A 23,801-nucleotide genomic window follows, 5' to 3' on the forward strand; every position below is an offset into this window, starting at 1 on the left:
AAAACTAGGCGTTACCAAACTGGCACAGCTAACAGACACCTGGCAACATTGTGAGTGTGTATGTGTTCGGTCCAGGGTTGGAGCTCTTCCACCCATCTGTCCTTGGTGAGCCCACTTCTTTGCAGTCCGGCTGAATGAACCTAAGAACCTGAGCATTTGTGTTGGGAAGTTCCCAAGCTACAGTAGAACTGTTTCCTCTTCAGGGCTACCTGACATCGCGTATCTTTTGGGTTTTTCAGGGCGACTTGGGTTGGATGACCAGAGGTTCCATGGTGGGACCATTTCAGGAAGCAGCATTTGCCTTGCCTGTGAGTGGGCTGGATAAGCCTGTGTTTACAGACCCTCCGGTTAAGACAAAATTTGGATATCATATTATTATGGTTGAAGGGAGAAAATAAAGTTGTATGAAAGACTGAATATGTTTTATACGTTCTGCTTACTTCTTTAAAAGGTGTTGAGTAATCCTGTATGTTATGAACTCTGTCGTTATGGGTTTGTAGGCACAAAACGAAGTGGAGAAAGGTTGGTGTACACTGTAGCAGCTGTTCTCACAGGTAAGTTAAGCAGGGGCGCCCGGCTGGCTCAGTCGGTAGAGCGTGCGACTCCTGATCTCAGGGTCGTGAGTTCGAGCCCCACATTGGGCATAGAGTACTTAATAATTAAAATAATGAGTCAAGCAGATTCCTTTTAACCTGAGTCTCTTCCCTCCCAGAACCACTCTCTCTAATTCTCAGTATATCCCATAAGTTAATTTAAAAACCATCTCCAGGGACGCCTGGGTGGCTCAGTAGTTAAGCGTCTGCCTTCAGCTCAGGTCATGATCTCAGGGTCCTGGAATCGAGTCCCGCGTCAAGCTCCCTGCTCAGCGGGAAGCCTGCTTCCTCCCTCTCCCACTCCCTCTGCTTGTGTTCCCTCTCTCACTGTGTCTCTCTCAAATAAATAAATAAAATCTTTAAAAAAAAATAAAAATAAAATAAAAAATAAAAACCATCTCCAGGGGAGCCAAATACTAGTTCACACTATTCACACATTGAGTTGGACATCAAATAGATGGATTAGAATATGAAAATCATAAAATAAGTTCCTAGGCAACACTTGTTTTGTTAGCTAATTTGGATTTGCCAGGACAGTGATTAGCTCCATTGTCTTAATACCATACACTATATAATGGCCATTCAACATGAACTCTTTTGTTTAATTTTTTTTAAGATTTTATTTGTTCATTTGAGAGCGAGAACACATAAGCAGGGGGGAGAGGAAGAAGCAGGCTCCCTGCTGAGCTGGGAGCCCGACATGGGGCTCGATCCCAGGACCCTGGGACCATGACCTTAGCCAAAGGCAGACACTTAACCGACTGAGCCACCCAGGTGCCCCCTGAACTCTTCTTTAATGAACTCTTTTTTTTTAATTTTTTATTTAAATTCGATTTAGTTAACATATAGTGTATTATTAGTCTCAGCGGTAGAATTTAGTGACTGACTCATCAGTTGCATACAACACCCAGTGCTCATTCTATGAAGTGCCTTCCTTAATGCCCATCACCAGTTATCCCATCCCCCCACTCACCTCCCCTCCAGCAACCCTCAGTTTGTTTCCTGTAGTTAAGACTCTTATGGTTTGCCTCCCTGTTTTTATTTTTCCTTCCCTTCCCCTGTGTTTCTTAAATTCCACATAGGAGTGAAATCAGTATGAACTCTTTTTAAATAAACCTTTCTTGGAGGAAAAAAGGCAATCAGTTCCTTTACCAATTGTTTGTATTAGACTAAGCAGCCAGTGTTCTGTGTATCTGCATTTTAAAATTTTACAGTGCCATATTTATGACCTATTCGACAAGGAATATTTTAAGTACTAGACTGCTTCAAAAATAAAATTTTGCCAGGGGTGCCTGGGTGGCTCAGTTGGTTAAGCGTCCGGCTCTTGATCTTAGCTCAGGTCTTGATCTCAGGGTCCTGAGTTCAAGCCCTGCGTCAGGTTCCACACTAGCCTGCCTAAAAAAAAAAATGTTTTTAAATAAAACTTGGCCAATACAACCATGTGATTCTTAACAGTGATTCTTTTAACACCCTGTCTTCTCACTCAGCTGCATTTGACATGTAAGTTTCTTATTTTAGAGGAGTTTCTGGGCATCTCCAGCAGGTTATGCCTTCATGAGATTTTCCCCACTGAGCAGACTAATGAACGGGTGCCCCAGTCCCTAAGTACAGATATATCAGTATGATATTGAGAGATGTTCAAAATAGTAGGCATAGGATGAAACTATTTTAAAAACCCCATTCCAAACTGTGTCTCTCGGGACGCCTGAGGGGCTCCATCGGTTAGGCGTCTGCCTTCAGCTCAGGTCATGATCCCAGTGCCCTGGGGTCAAGCCCCACATCGGGCTCCCTGCTCAACGGGAAGCCTGCTTCTCCCTCTCCCTCTCCCTCTGCCTGCCACTCCTGCTTGCTCTCTGTCAAATAATTAAGTAAAATCTTTAAAAAAAATAAATGAATAAAGTAAAATACGTAGGATTACAAAGGATACCAGTTATACTGAAACAGTAATCAAAACACAGTTGACCCTTGAACAACACAGATTTGAACTGTGGGTCCACTTATACAGATTTTTTTTTTTTGGTAAACAGTATAGTACTATAAACGTATTTTCCTTACGACTTTCTTAACTTTTTCTCTAGCTTATTTTATTGTGGGAGTACAGTATATAATACAGATAACATGAAAAATATGCTAATCAACTGTTTATGTTATCAGTAAGGCTTCCAGTCAACAGTAGGCTATTAGTATTTATTCTTGAGGAGTCAAAAGTTTATGTAGATTTTCGACTGTGTGGGGAAGTTGGTACCCGGCCCCCACATTGTTCAAGGGTTAACTAGTTTTTAAACTGTTTTATATACAATTCATATATTTATTTATTTGAAGATTTTATTTATTTGACAGAGAGAGAGCCAGAGAGCACAGCGAGGGGGAATGGCAGAGGGAGGAGAAGTAGGCTCCCTGCGTAGGGAGCCCGATGCGGGACTCGATCCCAGGACCCCAGGATCATGACCTGAGCCGAAGGCAGACGCTTAACCAACTGAGCCACCCAAGCTCCCCCAATTGATATATTTAAATTATATATATTACACATTTTCTTGAATTCTGTGTGCTGTTCTAGCACATTACTGAACCTGAAGGTACAGTCATGGGAGTCCTCAATTTGTAGCCACATTGGACAGAAGTGTGGATGACAGGGGTACCCAGTACCAGCAACTGGCATCGAAAGCGAGGGCAGTTTTACAGGAGTGAGCCCTTAAACTTGGGGAGTCTGATCCTAACTCCAGGTAGTGTCAGAACTGAGTTGAACTGTAGGACACCCAGTGACTCTGCGGAGAACCGGAGGGCTGTTTGGTCTGGAAAACCTCCACAGATTTGGGGTCCGAAGGGTTGTCAGTAAAAACGGCTCAGTACATTCAGTGCAGTAAAGACAGTTTATTATTATAAGGTTTCACTAGGTAACACATGGTTTAAAAAAATCCATTTCACCCCTTACTATGTGATCTTGGGCAGGTCATAGTTCCCTCAACTAAAACAATGTAAATGCCACCGTCAACCTCAAAGGACTATGGTGAGGATTAAACAAGAAACCTATGTAGAGTACCCAGTACCCAGGACACAGTAGGTACTCCATAAATGCTAGTTCCCTGTCACAAGTACAGAGTGCTATACTGCACTTGAGGTTTCTGAGGGGCAACCAAACTCCTTTTCAGTCCGCCACCCAAAGACAACGTGCTAGCCTGTGTCAGAACGCAGCTGGTGGTGAGTGAAGAATGGCAAATGGACTCCAGAGTAGGGTGCCAGCGATAACAATGCCTAGCCCCAGGGACCTGATCCCAGCCTTCTGCTGTACGTAGTAAGCTGAGGGCATACAGTAGCATGGGAATAAGCAAGTCGTAGATTTAGAATTCTAATAAGCTCCTGCTTAATTAAACTCAGGAGCTTCTGTATGCATTTGCTAGTATCATCTCAGCAAAAGAAAGTGAATGGAAAAGGAAACCCTTGAGAAAAGTAACTTTACTATTCTTACCTGGACGGTGATAGAAGAAGGAATCACTTCCAGAATAAAAATAAGGATAGCCAGATAACTTTACAGAAACTTTCCTAGATATGACAGAGTTAAGTGTATAGAGTTTGCCTAAAAGAAAAAGGTAAGACTATTCAAGGAAAGCAGTATTAACCTAGTGTTCAGAATACCAGAATGTATGTATGGAGGAGGGGGGTAGGAAGGAGTACGGGGTAAAGGCCGAATGTCCAAAACAGTTGAAAACAAACCCTTGCTTTCTGAGAGCTCTCTCACCTCAAGCCTAAATGCTTCATGCTCCCGCAGAACCCAATTACAGGAATGAATGCATTCACACTCGGCGTTTCACTTTTAACCAACACACAGGTTAGAGTCTCAAGTTTTATTAAGCTGCTTATACAAACTTAAAGTCATGAGCATGACTTCAGGGTCGGCGCTCTTTATGTCAAGCGCTTTCACTAAGCAGTTTAAGGCCTCCTGTATTTGCCCACGCTCTTTCAGTTCCTTCCCACGACTTACAAGAGTCTCATAGTCGGTCACAGCCTCCACTGCCTCTTCCTGGGGATACTCAACCAACTGTCTGCCAGACAAAGGCTCAGGGTCCCCAGGAGGGGCCTCCGGAGCCAGAGCCGGAGCCCCAGGCCCAGTTAACCGGCCGGCCTCATTTTCTGAAGGCAGCGTTCCGCCAGAAGGCTCATCTGTGCTCTCTGAGGCTTCACTACCGCTCTCCTCTGCTCCTTCCTCCAGATCATCTGCCTCAACCTCTGCTTCACTGCTCTGGTCAGGTCTTTCCTCCATATCCTCCACGTGGTCTAAAACCATGTTGATGAGAGACCTCCTAGAAGCCAGGGATCTTCTAGGGTTGGCGGACTTATTTATACTATCAGGGATGTTCGGTGACAAGAACCTTCCCGGCGGACTGATGTCACTTTTGGGAGTTGAAGCATCAAACTGTTTCACAGGTAAGAACTGAAAGGGAGAGGTGGTGAGCGGATCTGTGCTTGAAGTATCTTTAAAAGTATCGTCTTCATCTTCACCATCTGAAACGATCCTTCTGGCTTTCCTTCTGCCTTTCACATTCCCGACTACTTCTTCTGGCTCGTCATTGGTCTCCGAAAGATCCACACTGAGACATGCCTTGTCACGCTCAAGCTCTGCCTGAGAATTAGCTGTAGAACCACACAAGCTCTTTTCATTCTCAACGTGCTGCAAAGACTGCCTGGAAAGATTTTGTCCATTGTCTGCAGAGTCTTCCAAGAAAAGATTGAAATCACAGGCATACTGTGATGAGGAGGCTAAATGTTCCTCCTCCGACTTGGCCTCATTTGCTTGAGCATCCTGCAGTGCACTGTGGGATGCTGACAAGTCGTCATTGGCTATTTTAATTACAAATGCAGTCGATTCTGTATTTTGATTTTCACTGGTCATGGGACTAATGGGCCAGGGATTGCAGTGAGGTAACATCTCATCATCCTTTGGTTGCTCTGGATTCGGCCCAAGATCAGCTCTGAGTGCTTTGCTAGGCAAATAGTTAAAATCTCCCAGAGGGTTCTCTTGCAGTGTCCCCTGCGTGGGCCCCTCTCGCAATGCCTCTTTTTGTAGGGCCATTCCCAACCAGTCGGTCCAGATTTCATCTACACTCCCACACCCCTCAGGTAAAGTAGCTACAGAATCGGCATCAGATGTACTTCCGGGTGGGTGACTACCGTCTTGTGAGACGGTAACATTCATCTTTATATTGGAGACGTCTTGATTCTCACTCTCTTCGGGCAGATCATCAATGATTACACTCGCCATTTGGGAACTGATTTCTTCTTCCTGGGTATGATAAGTAGGTAGAAGTGGGGAGGGCCGAGGCTGTGGTTTATTCAGGTCAGGGCATTTCTTCTTCGTTTGAGAAGGAAAGCGGGGTTCTCTCAGCCAGATCCCCTCATTTCCAGCTCTTTGTCTTTCCACTAAGAGCTCTGTATTTTGAGACTCTAATTCAACAAGGAATTGAGCTTTCTGAACCCTCTGTTGAATATAGTGGGATTCTTCGATCACATCGAGCTCTTCTTTCACAGAGAGATCATGTGTGTACATCAAGTCATGGTCTGAGATTCCAGCTATCCCCAAAGAGTGCAGGTAGGCAATATGTTCATCTAGTATTTTATCAGATCTCCTCTGGGCAGCATGCAAAGACTGAAGCTGCAGCTGGGTTGCAGAGTGCTGAAAATCCTCAATTGTAAAGAGCTCTCTTAATTCTTGTTTCGTAAAATATCGGAAAGGGTTCTTCTTATCACCCGTAGTTTGTCTTATTAGTGAGTCCTTGAAAACCTGTCTTCTGTATATTTTTTCCTCTACAGTCCCACAAGTAATCAGCCTATAAACTACAACATTTTCCTTCTGGCCAATTCGGTAAACTCTATCCACGGCTTGAGCATCAGTCGCAGGATTCCAGCTAGGGTCAAAAATGACCACTCTAGTGGCTGCAGTCAATGTTAAGCCAACACCACCTACTTGAGTGGTAAGCAGAAAAACAGAGTACTCTCTATTTTGCTGGAATAAGTTAATTCTTTTTTCTCGTTCCACAAGATGAGTAACTGTTCCATCAATTCGCAGTATCTTAAAGTGCTGATTCTTTAGGAGGTGTTCGATGATGTTTAGAATTTGTCTTGACTGGGAAAACACCAGAGTTTGATGCCCTTCATCTCGCAGTCTCTTTAGCAGCTCTATCAGAAATATCATTTTTCCAGATTCTTCCATCAGTGTATCATCAGTGATCTGATCAATATGGTCCCCATCTGAGGAATCTTCCCCTTCATTTTTACCTTGAACAGAGAATTTTACAGACCCTAAGTTTAACAAATGACAAGCCCGTGCAGACAGCAGCCTAGGATGATCACACAGCTTCTTTAAGACACCTAGCTCAGCCAGAGGTGAGCGTGTCTCCATTAACAACTCCTTGATATGATCTAGAGACACGAATTTCCTGTATATTTCTTCTTGTAAAGGCATGAGACGTATCCAAATAATTAAGTCATTTTTCCTGGAAAGGGAAGGCATTTCACAAATGGCATCAACATCTGGATTCTTTTCACTAAGTCTGACCTCTGGGGTGCTTGCCTTTTTCTTTTGTACCTCTTCTTTAGTCCTCCTGAGAAAATAGGGTTTTATGATTGCCATCAAGTTTTCAGATATTTTAAATCCTAAGGCTTTTTCCCCCGGGGTAGCATCCTTCTCTCTTGCTCTCGTAATAGGATTTTCATACTCCATCTTAAAAGTTTTTAAGGTTCCTAGCAGGGACCCTTGACAAGCAAAATCAAACAGGGACCACAGTTCTTGTAAATTATTCTGGATCGGGGTTCCTGTGAGGAGGATGCGATTCCTGGCAGGGACAGCGCGAGCACATATTGCTGACTTAGTGGATGAGGTTTTTATTTTATGTGCTTCATCAAGGATGACATAGTCCCACACAAACTCTTGGCCGTTCAAGCTTGAAAGTTGCTGCCAATTATTGATTAACATTTGGTATGTGGTGATGATGACGCCATTCCTTTGCTGAATCCGACTGAGGTTCCTGGTACGTTCATCCTTACTCGGACCATGAAAGGTTTTGACTCTCATTCCTGGGGTCCACTTAACAAATTCTTTTGTCCATGTGCTAATGAGATTGGTCGGCATGATCAGCAGCACATGATTCACAAGTGTAGCATCAAACATACCAGAAAGGAAAGCGATGATTTGAACAGTCTTCCCTAATCCCATATCATCTGCCAAGATGCCACCTTTTCTTCCATCCCTATATAGGCTATAGAGGAAAGCGACACCTTCCTTCTGGTGCTCAAATAGTTGGTTGTGCAGGTCTCGATAAAGCAGCAGGCCAGAGTTGCACACATCTGTGAATTCATCATCTCCATGTTCTGCCAACTCCTCCAAGGCTTCCTGTATTTTTTGGATTCGGCTCATCACCTTTTCATTGGGAAAAATGTCCTTTGCCAAATTGAAAAGTTTAAACGCTTCTTCCAGATCCCCATTCTTAGTTGCTTCTTTGGCCTCTTTCACATATCTGTTAAAAAAAAAAAAAAAAGAAAGAAAGAAAGAAAAGGGTAAAAAAGACATAGATATATATAGGGAGAGAGAGATCAGAGAGGAAGGAAACAGATTGAACATTCAATCTAAGAACACTTTAGGGTCCATTTTGGAATACAAACTGCAGTTGGGCTTTTAATATCCTCAATTCAGGATGGGAAAGATTAGCACAGAAGATGCCAATGAAAGCTGGCACCACTGAAGACACATACCCACCAGACACTGCCAGCAACACCTTCAGGCACCACTTGTGAGAAATGTACGTGCAAAGGTGACTGGTTCCATGGTATTTTAAAAAAATGCCACCCATAAGAAGTATGGAGTGATATTTTCTTGTAAAACCAACCGACCAGCCTATATCGTGGGATTGTGGAAATAGGAAGATACATGGGCACTTCTCAGTCCTTAGTTTTCTGGACCTCTGGGATGCATTTGACACTAATGATCACCCTCTCCTTAAAATTCCCTCCTTCCACTGGATTCCTCTAGATTCCTCCTGGTTTCCTCCCCCATCACTGGCCATTTCTTCCGTGTCCTTGGGCTCCTATTCTTCCCATAGGCCTGGGCCTTCTTCTCACTCCTTGTACTTTCTCCTCTGGCTTTCCACCCCAACCTAATGTGCTCATGAAGTCACTCTCTCCATTCCAGGGCTTGCCCCCAGACTCCACATTCCAACTGCCCTCTGGATGTCTCCCCTTGAAAACATCTCATAAGCACCTCAAATTCAATTAATCCCAAATTAAACTCATTATTTCCCCTCTAAAAACATGTGTCTCCATTTATGTGGTAGTAAATGACACTACTATCAACTTAGCCATACAAGCTAGAAATCTGAAGATCATCCTCGACTCCGATTCACATGAGTCATCTTTGGCTTCTCCCCTCTTTTAATCACCCTCTCCCCCAGCCAGACAACCCCCAAACCCTACTAACTTTATTTCCCAAGTATAATCTGTGTCTCCATCTCCACTACCACCACTGTGGTTCAGGTCACCATCACCTCTGGCCTGGGTAATGGCAACTTCCTACTCACTGGTCTCCTTACATCCACTCTTGGCCCCTCCAGTACCTTCTCTATACAGTAGCCAGTGATGCTGTCTTAAAGTGTAAAAGAAAAAAAAAACGTAAAAGAAATCATGTCACTCCTCTGCTTAAAATTCTCCAGTGGTTTATGGTCAGATGATCCTGAAAGGATACCAAAATAATTCACTGAGGAAAGAAGAGTCTTTTCAACTGAATATCATGTGCAAAAGAATGAAATTGGTCCCCTACCTTACACCATACACAAAAACTAATTCAAAATGGATCAAAGAACTAAACCTAAGAGCTAAAACTACAAAACCCTTAGAAGAAAATATTGGCATAAATCTTCATAACCTTGGATTTGGCAGTGGTTTTGCCAAACACACAAGGAATCAAAGGAAAAATAAATTGGGCCTCACCAAATGAAAAACTTGTGTTTCAAAGGATACCATCAAGAAAGTGAAAAGACAACCCAAAGACTGGGAGAAAATATTTGCAAACTGTGTATCTGATAAAGAACTTGTACCTAGAACATATAAAGAGATATTACAACTCAATAATTAAAAGACAACACAGGGGCATCTGGGTGGCTCAGTCGGGTTAAGCATCTGACTCTTGATTTTGGCTCAGGTCATGATCTCAGGGTTGTGAGATTGAGCCCCGTGATGGGCTCAGCAGGGAGTCTGCTTGAGATTCTCTCTCCCTCTCCCTCTGCCCCTCCCCCATCTCATGCACACACTCTCTCTCTAAAATAAATAAATCTTTAAAAAAAGACAACACAGGGCACCTGGGTGGCTCAGTTGGTTGGGCGACTGCCTTCAGCTCAGGTCATGATCCTGGAGTCCCAGGATCGAGTTCCGCGTCGGGCTCCCTGCTCAGCAGGGAGTCTGCTTCTCCCTCTGACCCTCCCCCCTTTCATGTGCTCTCTCTCTCATTCTCTCTCTCAAATAAATAAATACAATCTAAATTAGATTGATTTTCCCAGCACTTTAAAAAAAATAAAATAAAAAAATAAAAAAAGACAACACAATTTAAAAATGGACAAAGGATCTGAATAGACATTTCTCCAAAGAAGATCCACAAATGGCTAAAAAGCACATGACATACTGCTCAACATCATTAGTCATCGGGGAAATGCAAACCAAAACCACAATGAAATACCCACTTTATGCCCATTAGGATGACTAGAATCAAAAAGCAAGAAAATACCAAGTTAGCAACAATGTGGGAAAATTGGAACCCTCATAACACTGTTGGTGGGACTGTAAAATGGTGCAGCTGCTTTGGAAATCAGTTTGTCAGTTCCTCAAAGTTACACATGGAGGGACACCTGCAGTTCCCCTACGACGCCTTCCATCCCTACTCTACGCCCCAGCTGGATCAACTGTTTCACCTCAGGACCCCCTCATGTGTTCATCTCTATCCCTGCGTTTAACACACTGTATTAAAATTATTACAAAACAATCTGTATTGCAAATGTATGAGACAACCTCACTGAAAGGGTAGAGGGAAAAGGTGCTGACCTAATAACCTAGGGAATGAGTGAAGTCTGTAAGACTAAAAGCAAAAGAAACAACATGAACACTGTACTCTAGTGGACAAAGTTGTTTCGCATGGGCTTTGGGCTAACAATTCTAACGTTGCAATGCATGTATAATAGAATTGAAGAATCAGGGGCACCTGGGGGGCTCAGTCAGTTAAGTGTCTGCCTTTGGCTCAGGTCATGATCCCGGGGTCCTGGGATCGAGTCCCGCGTCGGGCTCCCTGCTGGGGGGGACAGGGGAGGGAGGGGGAGGGCAGGGGAGTCTGTTTCTCCCTCTCTCTGCCCCTCCACCCCACTCATACTTATGCGCTCTCTCTCTCTCTCTCTCTCAAATAAATAAATAAATAAATAAGAATTGAAGAATTAAGTAAATGAATGGTGGATAGTGGAAGCCAGGTTTCTCACCTGTTAGAATGGAGAAGCAAGAGAAGACAGAATGATCCATGTGCTAATGGATCAGAATTGGAGACATCAGTATAAACCCATGTTTTAACACAGATACAGATGGTTACACATAGAATATTTACAGTCATGTCTATACACGGAGATTAGTATACACACGTATTTCCTTGCTCTCTCAGGTGAGAGGGCCTAGAAGCAAGGAAACCCCAGTGCAACAAGCATAACTAGCTCCCAGATCTTGGTTTCTAATACCATTCTCCAGTAAGAGAACCTGGGCTGATTCTAGGACTGTGGCAGGAAGTACATCAGAGGAGCCTGGGGCTTCTTGTAGTGTCAGAAAGTGAGGAAGTGCTTGCTCAAACAAACAACCCCCCACAGTGACGTGAATACGGCGAAGAGACACAGGAACCAAATGAAAGTGCTCCCAGTGGTCACAGCTGGAACAGTCGGAGCAATGAAATAAAGCAGTACTGGATGAGAACCCAAAGTATAAAATAAATGAGTCCATACTGATATAAATGAGTGAAGAAGTAAAGAAGAGACAAATCTCCCATGCAGAAGAATTTCAAATAATTTATGTAGCTACTCTGCCCTCAAGGAGATGGAGCATGACTCCTACTCCTTAAATGTGGAGTGCATATACTAACATCCCCCCAAAAAGCACAGTGTGGGGACACCCGGGAGGCTCAGTCGGTTAAGCATCTGCCTTCAGCTCAGGTCGTGATCTCAGGGTCCTGGGATTGAGCCCCGCATCAGGCTCCTTGCTCAGCGGGAAGCCTGCTTCTCTCTTCTTCTGCCACTCCCTCTGCTTGTGCTCTCTCTCTCCTTGACAAATAAATAAATAAAATCTTTTTTTTTTTAAGATTTGTTATTTATTTATTTGACAGAGAGACACAGCAAGAGAGGGAACACAAGCATGGTGGAAAGGCATGGTGGAGCGGAGAGAGGGGGAAAGGGGCACGACAAGTAACTTTAAAGAAGGGAAACCTGGCAAACAGTACCTCAGCCCAGTGATTGCAGTCAACATCAACAATGATATATCACGTTAACAGTATGTGCCCCTGATAACAATTCCATGAGAAGGGCACTTTATCTCTGCAGTCTCTGCCCGCAAAACCAAAAAGCCCAGTCTAATCATGACAAACAATGACAAATCCCAATTGGCGGAACATTCTAGAAAATACCTAACCAACACTCCTCAAAACTGTCGAGGTCATCAAAAACAAAGAAAGTCCAAGAATCTGTCACAGACAAGAAGAACCTAAAGAGACAGATGACTAAATGTACTGTGGTGTCTTAGGATGCTGGAACAGAAAAAGGACTTACATAAAACTAGGGAAATCTAAATAAATGATGGAGTTAGTTAATAATCATGTATTGGTATTGGTTCACTGACTGTGAGTACTGTACCATACTAATATGAGATGTTAACAAGAGGGGAAACTAGGTGTGGGGTATATGGGAACCCTCTGCACTGTATCTGCAATATTTCCGCAAATCTAAAACTACTCTAAAATTACCTTTACTTGGGGCGCCTGGGTGGCTCAGTTGGTTAAGGGTCTGCCTTCGGCTCAGGTCATGATGCCAGGGTCCTGGGATCGAGCCCTGCTTTGGGCTCCCTGCTCAGCGGGAAGCCTGCTTCTCCCTCTCCCTCTGCCTGCCGCTCCCCCTGCTTGTGTGCTCTCTCTCTCTGACAAATAAATATTTAAAAATAAATAAAATTACCTTTACTTAAAACCCCCCAAAATCATCTGTTGGTGTTATCTGCCTGAACTTGAGAACAGGGACAGGGATCAGGTCTTAGAGCACTCAGTGAAAGCCAAGTGAATGAAAGATGAAGAGGAGGAAAGGAGGAAGGAAAGAGCCTGCTGGCTGCAAGACTCTGCTATTCCTTCTGTGGCAGGTCAGCTGCCCACCTCCCCAACTCTGCTGGGCTCTACATTCCCTCTGCTCTTGAACCTGAGGGCGTAGCAGCAACCACTGGACTCCTCCACCTTGGTGCCATCCCCTGAGCTCATTCTCCACTCTCCCTTTCCTCCTGGCCCTTCCCACCGCCCCCCCCACCCCCCACCCCGGGTGCCTTCACGTGGTCAGCTGGTCTTCTGGCTTGGTCTATGGTCCAGAGCTTGAAGGAGAAAATACGTCATTTTTTATTACCATTTTATTACTAGTTTTTATTACTAAACGTTGTTTCCAAATCCCTCAACTGGTAACCTACCCAGTATCCCGAACCCCTGTGTGGCCTAGGCTTCTAACTCCAGCCAGGCCTCCTCCCCAGAAAATAAAGTGCTGCCGGCGAACCCCAGCTCTGGGCCAGATCCCCCAAAATCATACGCCAACCTTTTAAATGACAACCGTCTGCCTAGACTTCTTACCACCAGCCTAAGACCCATTTTGTTAGGCCCTACCCATCCCCTGAAACTCCCTCCCATATTTGTCAACCTCCGCCTGAACCGCAACTCAAATTTATAGCATTCCTTGGTCACCACCACTTTCTGATTGCGTCCAACCCGTCAGCCAAGCTGCTTCGCAGTCCCTGTTCCACTCAAGTTAGTGGGTCTAATACGACATCTCAGCTCCTCCCCTCTACCCTGTCTGCTCCACCGACGAAGCCAGACCTAGGACAGTAACCTTGCCCTATAATGGAACCGGGGGGAGAAATGAAATCTGCCTATTATAGCACCACCCTGGATATCGGGTTATTTACAAGACTACAGTGTTTTCTGTAATACAGTTTGATTTAGCCGCTCAACCTCTAATCACTTCCATTTTCCAGGGCTTGAAAGGAAAAATGTCATTTTTTACTACTAATGCAATCATGTGTCCATCTCTAACACACAGGATCCCTAATGATCTGGAGAACTTAACACTTCATTGGATCTAATTTTTTTTTTCCCCCACAATCACTCCCCTCTTCTTCTTGGGCATGGCTGGGGAGAAGCCAGGCCTGCTTGGGAGCCAAAGGCACAAGGGAAAAGTAACCAGTTCCGGAGAAAGAAACTCTTTTCAAACAGAACAAGGAGAAAAACAGTGCTAGAGTATGGAAGAAGGTCAGTTTTTATTTTCATTTACCAATTTAATAACTACTTAAAAGGCACTTAACACGTGAGGTTCCAATATGTTAAAGATGTTCAGATGCAAAACTGTCAACCCAGAAAAGAGATTTCCATTCCATAGCAAGGGACAATAAAACAAAAATCTTTACATTTTAATGATTGTACCTGAAATTACATGCCTAGAACATAATTCCCTTTAAGGATCATTTTAAAGGACATACAGAAAGATTATATAGAGACAAACACCAGGTTCTGGAGGGTCCTTTGGAACATTCCCTATGATATTCTTCTGGAATATGATGGGATACGGAACTGAATGCAAAGATCCAGACCCAATAAAACTTTATTTGCTTCACATGCAAAGCAACTGAAGTTGCTCTTTTCTAACCTATCTAACTTGGATTTTTGTGGGATTTCTCCTGATTTTTAAATGGTAACCAATGCATAAGTTTTAAAAACACTGGGCACGGGGTGCCTGGGTGGCTCAGTCAGTTAAATGTCTGCCTTCGCCTCAGGTCATGATCCCAGGGTCCTGGGATCAAGTCCCACGTCGGGCTCCTTGCTCAGCAGGGAGTCTGCTTCTCCCTCTCCCTCTGCCCCTCCCCCTCCACTCGTGTTCTCTCTCTCTCTCAAATAAATAAAATCTTAAAAAAAAAAAAAAAACACTGGGCAAAACAAACAAAACTTATCTCTGAACATGGCTCATGGGCTGCCAGTTTGTGACCTCTGGTTTATCTCAGCTAGAAAAAGTGTCATTGGCTTTGGCTGGATCTCCTCTCCAAATGCTTCCTCCTAAAAAATAGTAGGCCTATGGCTCTCTGGATAGGAACCTACACAAGGTTTGGTTTGAGGCTTAACACTGACCATCTAGGGCGCCTGGGTGGTTCAATCGGTTGAGCGTCTGCCTTCGACTCAGTCATGATCCCAGGGTCCTGGGATCCCTGCTCGGCGGGGAGTCTGCTCCTCCCTCTGCCCTTCCCCCTGCTAGTGCTCTCTCTCTCTCGCAAAAAATGCATAAATAAAATCTTAAAACGAACAAACAAAAACAACACTGTCCACCTACATACTCTGTTTCACCTATAAGACCAATCGCTTAAAAACAGTGTAAGGTTTTCTATAGTATTCATTATCTGTGTCACTGGCTTTGGATTCCACACACGAGATCTGGACCAAACCACATGGCCCTGAAGAGATCCAAGGTCCGTCGTGCTCTTTCAGGTCCTTTATATCCTGTCACAAAGAGACTGCAAACAGGCAGGGAGAGCAAGACTGACTTCAAAGTGGGTGACGGCAGGTAGGGATCTAGTGCCCCTCCTGTTACACAGACCTGAAAATTTTGGTTGAACTGGGCAAATATGCTTCTGCCAGAATAAACAGGAAGACAGCATCCTCTTACATGTTAACAACATGCCCTCAGAAAACAGCTGAACTTGCTGGCTAATTACTCCGGAAAAAACAGCTAATTAATAATTATGTCAAAACCAAAATTATCTTTTTCTTTCTGGCACAGCAGATGTGCTTTGGCATCCAGATGGGTTATACCAGCCAATGCTCCTCAGCAGGAAATGGTTTCATCATTTGGGAGAGCATCTGGTGGCTCACATCCTCACTGGCCCTTTCAGATAGCCTACCTAAAGATGGAAAAGGCTCCAGGAACAATAGGATGTTCTTTTCAAGTAGGTACAGACCTTTGGTCCTTCCAGCCCCGAATCTGCCAGCCCCAGGTTATCTGGTTAACCACTGCACTATAGTGCAGAACTCTGGGGCTTCAAGCAAGCACTTATTCCAGAACTTGAACAAACCTGGGGTTGTTTGGAAAGAAGTCGTGAATCCTCAAGTTTGCCTTCAATTCACCTTCAGGCCACCTCGGTGGGAAAGTAGACAAGACCTTCCATTAAGACGAAAATAAAAATCTAAAAACCATTACCTAGGTGATGGTTGCAATAATAATTCATTATACTGAATTTTTGTTTTATACATTTCCATATAGATATATATGTGTGTGTATATATGTATATATTTCAGAACAAAAGTTTTAGAAGAATGTTACTTGCCAAAATACAACCAAATTTGAATATTGATCTCATTCCTTGCAAATCTGCTGACCTCTTTTATTAGCTTATTTTTTGTGTGTGTAGATTCATTAGGGCTTTCTATATAAAAGATCATGTTATCTGTGAATATAGTTTTCTTTCTTTCTTTCCAATCTGCATGCCTTTTATTTCTTTTTCTTGCCTATTTGCCCTGGCTAGAACATCTATTATAATGTTGAATTATAATGTTGAATAGAAATGGCGAGAGCAGACATCCTTGTCTTGTTCCTGATAAAAGGATGGAAAGCTATTTCAGTCTTTTACCATTGAGTATAATGTTAGCTTCGAGTTTCTGGAGACACCTTTGATCAGACTGACAAAGTTATCTTGTATTCCTAGTTTGTTGAGTTTTTATTATTAAAGGGTGCTATATTTTCTTTTTTAAAAAGATTTTATTTATAAAATAAAAAAATAAATAGAAGATTTTATTTATTTGAGAGACACGGGGTGGGGGGAGAGTGACTGTGTATGCGAGCAGACAGGAGGGGCAGAGGGAGAGGGAGAAGCAGACTCCCTGCTGAGTAGAGAGCCCAACGTAGGGCTTGATCCCAGGGTCCTGGGATCATGACCTGAGCCAAAGAAAGATGCTTAACCGGCTGAGCCACCCAGGCATCCCCCAAATATAGCACCAGGTGCTATATTTTCTCAAATGCTTTTTCTGCACCTATTGAGAAGAACATATGGCTTTGTCCTTTGGTTCTGGACAAGTTTGCTATGTCTACTATGAAGTGGAGATGTGAGGTAAGCAGTTGGATATGGGAGTCTACGGTTCAGAAGAGGTCAGGACTACAGACAAAAATGTAAAAATTCTCAGCATAAAGATGGAATTTAAAGCCAAGAACCTGGATAAGATCACCAAAGGAAGGAATATAATTACAAAACAACAAAACATGGTACTCCAACACTGCAGCATTAAAAACATTTACAGAAGAATTCCGGCTAATGAATACAAAAATAATGGTTAAGTTAGACAATCACCACTTTGTAATCTCTAATGAAATAACTGATTTGGGCAATGATTATCAATGGGTGAAAAGTTGATGGGGAACGGAGTACCCACAGGATGCCAAAGTATCCCCAACAGAGTATTTATTCATCATAAGGGGGGAAATGCAGCTTTGCAAAGGAGTGATCAGCCTGTGACCACCTGAACCCACTGACCAATCTTAACATTACTAAAAGTAGGAATCTCAGACATTATATGCTTCTGATATGATGCAGTAAAAAGTACACAGCCTCACCTTTGAAATATTCATGCCAAAAATATTGACCCTTAATCTCTCTCTCTTCTTTTTTTTTTTTTTGCTCCAGAACACTTTTTAAAAATTTGTAGTAGGGTATAATTGACATGCAACACTGTATTAGTTTCAGGTGTAAAACATAATGCTTCAGTACTTGGATATATTGTGAAATTATCACCACAATAAGTCTAGTTAAATCTGTCACATAGATAATTATAGAATTTGCTCTCTTGTGATTAGAACTTTTAAGACTTACTCTCTTAGCGGGGCACCTGGGTGGCTCAGTCGTTAAGCGTCTGCCCTTGCCTCAGGTCATGATCTCAGAGTCCTGGGATCGAGCCCCGCATCGGGCTCCCTGCTCTGTGGGAAGCCTGCTTCTCCCTCTCCCACTCCCCCTGCTTGTGCTCCCTCTCTCGCTGTGTCTCTCTTTGTCAAATAAATAAATAAAATCTTAAAAAAAAAAAAAAAAGATTTACTCTCTTAGCAACTTTCAAATATGCAATACAGTATTATTAACACAGTTACATAGTTAACTATATAGCCATGCAATACATTACATAGCCATTACTTATCTGTTTTATAACTGGAAATCTATACCTTTTGACTCCATTCCCCCATTTTGCCTACCCTCCCGCCCTCCATCTCTGGCAATCACTAATCTGTTCTCTGTATCTATGAGCTTGTCTTTTTTTTTTTTTTTTAAGATTCCACATACAAGTGAGATCATATGGTATTTGTCTTTCTGTCTGACTTATTTTACTTAGCCTAATGCCCTCAAGGTCCATCCATGTGGTCACACAAATGGCAAGATTTTATTCTTTTTTATTGCTGAATAATATTCTATTGTGTGTTTGTGTGTATGTGTATAGCACATTGCTTTATCCATTCCATCAAGCCTTTAAATTTAAATTGCAGGAGATAGGAGAACAAGCTAATGACACTACAAGGAAGTCATAAGACTAATCCAAATCATTGGCATAGAAATAAAAGTCGGTGGGACACCTGGGTGGCTCAGTCGGTTAAGCGCCCGCCTTTGGCTCAGGTCATGATCCCAGGGTCCTGGGATCGAGTTCCGCGTCAGGCTCCCTGCTCAGCGGGGAGTCTGCTTCTCCCTCTGCCTGCCACAAACCCTGCTTGTGCTCACGCTCACATGCTCACTCACTCTCTCTCTCGCAAATGGAATCTTTAAAAAAAAAGAATTTAAAAAAAAGAAAAAAAAGTTGGGGGTGGGGAGGGATTGTTCTAGATTAAGAGACCAAAGAAATATAACTAAACACAGTGTGTGGACCTTCTTTGGATCCTAATTCAAACAAAGCAATTATAAAAAGATTGAAGACCACCTGAAAAATGTGAATATGGTCTGTGTGTTAGCTATTATCAAGGAATTAGCTTGTTTTATTAGGCAATACATTATAATGGTTTCATAAAAATGTGTTCTTTTTTAGAGATGCACTGCAGGATTTTAAGGAAGGAATGCCATGATGTCTGAGAATGTATCTTTTTTAAAGATCTTATTTATTTATTTGACAGAGAGTGAGAGAACACAAGCAGGAGGAGGGGCAGAGGGAGAGGGAGAAGCAGGCTCCCCCTGAGCAGGGAGCCCGATGTGGGGCTCCATCCCAGGACCCCAGGATCCTGACCTGAGCTAAAGGCAGACGCTTAACTGACTGAGCCACCCAGGCGCCCCAAGAATTTACTTTACGTTAGACAAAAAAAAGTGAGGCTATGAGGAGGATCAGCAGAATCTGAGAAGCAGCAAGAGTAGGGTAAAAAGAAAATCAGGAGAGTGAGGGGTCCTGGAAGCCAAATGAATCAAGCCTTTCAAGGAGAAGTGATCAACACCATCAAATGCTGCTAGTAAGTCAAGGAAGATGAGGATTACAAGGTGACCATTAGATTTATGAAATCATTAGTGACCTTGACAAAAGCAGTTTGAGTAGAGTGATAGAAGAAAGCGGGTGACAGAGAATTGAGAAAGAGAGCAGCAGACGGGTGACAGCAAGAGAGTGTGGACCACACAGAGTACAAATGGGTGAGAGAGAGAGAGAGAGTGACACAGACAGCGAGCAAGAGACAAAAGGTGGGCAACATAAGACAGAGGGCGGGGGACAGGGATAAACAGAAGGCGCATGACTCTACCCGTCACCATTTATTGCCTCTCAGTTCCAAATTCACCCCTCAGTACCTGTTCGGTGATAACGGACAGAATGCCCGTAGGCATTGCTCCCGTATAGTGACCACGACGTTCCTCGCTCGCAGTAGAGGGCACCTGAGGGACACTGCAGGAGCAAGGGGCTCTCCTACAGCAGCTGGCTGCGGCCGGACAGGGGACAGCACAGTAGCCCAGGACCACCGCACGCCCAGCACACGCAGGCCCTCGACGACCTTGACACCTCCACCCGGCCTGGTGAGATCCCGCTTGCAGCCCTCTCACACGGACACCAGCACCCCCAGCAGCTTGCCTGCGCCCTGGGCGCCCGCCTCTGCTGCCCGTTCACACCTGCGGGCCACCTGCACTCCAGAAGCTCGCTTCCCGCCGGCCTGGGGGACGCAGCTCTGCGGGGCTGTACTGTACTGCACCTCTCCCATGAGGTCTGCACCTCAGCCTTGGCGAGGGGGTCCCCTTCCCCGTCTGTCCTAGCTTGGGCACTCTCCCTTAGCCCAAGGACACCGTGCGGAGTTTCCTTATTTCTTCTAGTCACTCATTTATATCGGTTTAATAATTCTTTATACTGAAATTTCTGTTTTCATATGCTGTATGGTTTCTACCTCCTGACTGGACCCAGAGTGATACAGTGACAGAGAGCAAAAGAGGTAGGTGAGAGAATGAAAGAGTGGGAGACAGAAAGTAGGTGACAGGGATGAAGGGGGTAACAGAATGGGTATTAGACAGAGATAGAGAGCGGGTGATAGAGATCATGGGTGACAGAGAAAGGGAGAAGGGGCAACGGGAGGATGCAGAAAGAGTAAGTGGTTGAGACAAAATGGACAACAATGTGGGCAGGTAGATGGCAGTGTCAACAGACAGATGACAGGAGAGAGAAGGGGGCAACAGAGAGAAAGATGTGGTGGGTGACAGAGAGACAATGGGAGAGAGGGAGCAAGAGAATATGAGACATGTATCATATGATCTCAATGATATGAGGAATTCTTAATCTCAGCAAACAAACTGAGGGTTGCTGGAGTGGTTGGGTGTGGGAGGGATGGGGTGGCTGGGTGATAGACACTGGGGAGGGTATGTGCTATGGTGAGCGCTGTGAAGTGTGCAAGACTGTTGAATCACAGACCTGTACCTCTGAAACAAATAATGCAATATATGTTAAGAAAAAAAAAAAAGGAAGAAGACAGCAGGAGGGGAAGAATGAAAGGGGGGAAATCGGAGGGGGAGACGAACCATGAGAGACGATGGACTCTGAGAAACAAACTGAGGGTTCTAGAGGGGAGGGGGTGGGAGGATGGGTTAGCCTGGTGATGGGTATTAAGGAGGGCACGTACTGCATAGAGCACTGGGTGTTATGCACAAACAATGGATCATGGAACACCACATCAAAAAGTAATGATGTAATGTATGGTGATTAACATAACAATTAAAAATTTAAAAAAAGAGAGAATATGAGTGTCAGAGAGGGACAGCGAGTGACAAAGGTAGGTGACACGGAGGGAGAGGTAATGGGTTACAGGAAGAGACAGGACCGAAGTGGGGAGAGGGGGACGGAAGGCAAGACAGGAGGTGGCAGGTGGGCATCTCCAAGGGAGAGCATGACACTGAGAGTGTGGGACAGAGTCACTGTGTATGGCAGAAGATGGTGTGTGAAAGAGGAAACGTGTACGCAGAGAGTGTGTGAGAGCAAGTTTCAAAGTTTTCTTTCATCTCTTAGGCAGGAGGAGCAGAGAGCTGAGGACAGAGGGACAGCAAAGGGAGAGAGGAGACAGGGAGGAAGAGAGGCAGAGAAACTGTGTGAGAGGAGTGTGCCAAGGAGGACAATGAGGAGTGAAGAAGGTAAGAGAAGGCGATGCTTTGTGTGAGGGGCTTTCAGCGCAGGCAGATTTGGAAGAGGACAGGAGAGATGGAGAAAAATTAAGAGAAATAAAAGAGAGATTGTGAGTTGATGGGTCATGAGAGACAGGGAAGCTGTGAGGGCAAAGTGGGATCGTGAGAGCAGAAGATGAGAACTATGAGGTGCCCGGGGGGTCTCAGTCAGGAAAGAGGGAGTGAGAGCAAGGAAAAGGCAAGTGCCCATGTGAGAGGGGGTGTCGGGGAAATCAGTGCACAGGCTTGCTCAGGGAAAGGGGGGGGAGCTGAAGGGCTTAATCCTTACTCTCCCCCTTTTCCAAATTGAGGCTCAGAACAGTCAAGTGACTCATTTGAGGTTTCCCAGCTAGCAGGTGACAGAGCCATCATTTGAACCCCAAATGGCCCAACTCCAAAGCTCGTACGCTACCACACCACACTGCCTCACTGTTTTCCCCAACTCTTCTCTAAACAAGTCATGTAACACGGTCCAAAGATATGATTTGACTCCTCTGTAAGGAAACCTTCTCGCTTTTAACGGCCTAAAAGCATACTTTTATTGAAAGGGAGACAGAACTATTTCACTGCCCCAATTTATATCTTTGTACTACATTAAAATTTAAAACTTCTGTGCATCAAAGGACACCACCAACAGAGTGAAAAGGCAACCTACAAAACGGGAGAAAATATCTGCAAACCATCTATCTGATACGAGTTAATATCCAGAATATATGAAGAAAAAACAACCCACCTGACTAAAAAATGGGCAAAGGACTTGAATGGACATTTCTCCAAAGATATACAAATGGCCAAAAGGTGCATGAAAAGATGCTCAACGTCACTAATCATTAGAGAAATGCAAAAAAAAAAAAAAATCCCAATGAGATACCACTTCATTATCATTAGAATGGCTAGTAACAACAACCACAACAAAACCAGAATGTAACAAGTGTAGACACTGGAGGAGGGAACATAAAATGGTGCAGCTGCCATAAAAGACCCTAGAAAAGTTAAACATAGAATTACCATGTGATCCAGCAATCCCACTTCTGGCTAGATATCCAAAAGAATTGAAAGCAGGATCTCCAAGAGATATTTGCAAACCCATGTTCAAAGCAGCTCTGTTCACAATAGTCAAGAGATGAAAGCAACCCAAGTGTCCATCACGGACAAATGGATAAACAAAATGTGACATGTGCATACAATGGAATATTATTCAGTCCTAAAAAGGAAGGAAATCGTGTCACATGACACAGTATGGATGAACCTTGATGAAATTATGCTACGTGAAATAAACCAGTCCCCAAAAGACAAATACTGTATGATTCCACTCGTAGGAGGTACCTAGAGTCAAAATCACGGGGGACAGAAAGTAGAATGATGCTTACCAGGGCCGGGGGAGCGGGGAGTGAGGAGTTAACAGGCAGTTTTAGTTTTGCAAGATGAAGAGTTCTGGAGATGGACGGGTGATGCCTTAACAACAGTACTAATGTATCTAATACCACTGAACGGTACGCTTAAGAATGGTGACGGCGGTAAATTTGACCTTGTGTCTACTTTATCGCAACTTAAGAGTTTAAATCTCATTCGCACATCACCCTACCCCCCACCCTTAGCCATATGGTTCTTCCACACAAGGTCTCCTCCCCTTGTGAAGACGACCCGTGTAGTTGGCCATTTCCTCCTTTATCCCCTTACTAGTCCTTGCCCATTATACCTCTTGCAGCACTTATCAAACATTATGGCGACTGATTATTAGTTTACCTATCCCTTTCCACGACCTAGTGATAAGCAATTTGGGGGTGGGGGCAGGGTCAATGTTTTCCTCATCTCTGTAACCCCCAGGCCCGGTGTTTGGTACTGTAAAGACTCAAGAAAGGCTTGATCAGTGGAAGTTCTGGCTTTTAAGAGAGCTATTTGGCCAAAAAAGGGGGGCATCGGGAGGCTCCCCAGGCTTTCGATGTAGAAATCCGAGCAGATTGCCAGGCCCTCCTCGGAGAACGCGAGGGCGCCTCTCACCAGGCTCCACCGCAGCAGTCTGGGCCGCTGGGAGGGTCCGAGGGCTTCCCACCCCCACTCCCGGCCCGGGTCTGCGAGCTCGACCCGCCCGGAGGCCCAGACATACCTCTGGTAAAGGGCGGCCTGCTCTGGGCTTAAGGCCGCGGCTTCCGCAGACCCTCGCGACGCCTCCATGACCCCGAGCTTGCGTACCAGGGAAGTCAGCCGGCGATTGAATTTCGCTCGCTCCCGCCCTGCGCATGCGCCGTGCGCCTGGAGGCGAGGCAGGGCCAACTGTCGGCCTCTGGG

The 23,801-nt window shown here is 44.4% G+C and overlaps 2 protein-coding genes and 1 non-coding gene across 4 annotated transcripts in view; 2 read left to right on the forward strand and 1 right to left on the reverse strand.

Moving 5' to 3' along the window:
* LOC116629013 (peptidyl-prolyl cis-trans isomerase NIMA-interacting 4) overlaps positions 1-23,801 on the forward strand; it is a 51,070-nt gene that overhangs the window by 9,196 nt on the left and 18,073 nt on the right. The window contains exon 4 of one of the 2 annotated variants that reach the window (XM_032399304.1): positions 240-417. The exons of the other annotated variant lie outside the window; for it this stretch is intronic. Coding sequence (XP_032255195.1) covers positions 240-398 — 159 coding nt within the window. The 3' untranslated portion in view covers positions 399-417. Of the gene's footprint in view, positions 1-239; positions 418-23,801 lie in introns of those variants that run through there. 2 annotated transcript variants of the gene reach the window in all.
* Positions 572-644, forward strand: TRNAR-CCU. The gene has a single exon. It is a non-coding gene; the product is annotated as a tRNA-Arg (tRNA).
* Positions 3,509-23,705, reverse strand: LOC116629012 (DNA excision repair protein ERCC-6-like). Its single transcript, XM_032399303.1, has 2 exons — positions 23,620-23,705; positions 3,509-8,101 (listed from the first exon to the last, which is right to left on the reverse strand). The coding sequence occupies exons 1-2, from the start codon at positions 23,685-23,687 to the stop codon at positions 4,429-4,431; spliced, it is 3,741 nt and encodes a 1,246-aa protein (XP_032255194.1). The 5' UTR covers positions 23,688-23,705; the 3' UTR covers positions 3,509-4,428.

The sequence above is a fragment of the Phoca vitulina genome, unplaced genomic scaffold, assembly GCF_004348235.1.
Source record: "Phoca vitulina isolate PV1807 unplaced genomic scaffold, GSC_HSeal_1.0 scaffold174, whole genome shotgun sequence".
Taxonomy (NCBI): Eukaryota; Metazoa; Chordata; class Mammalia; order Carnivora; family Phocidae; genus Phoca; species Phoca vitulina.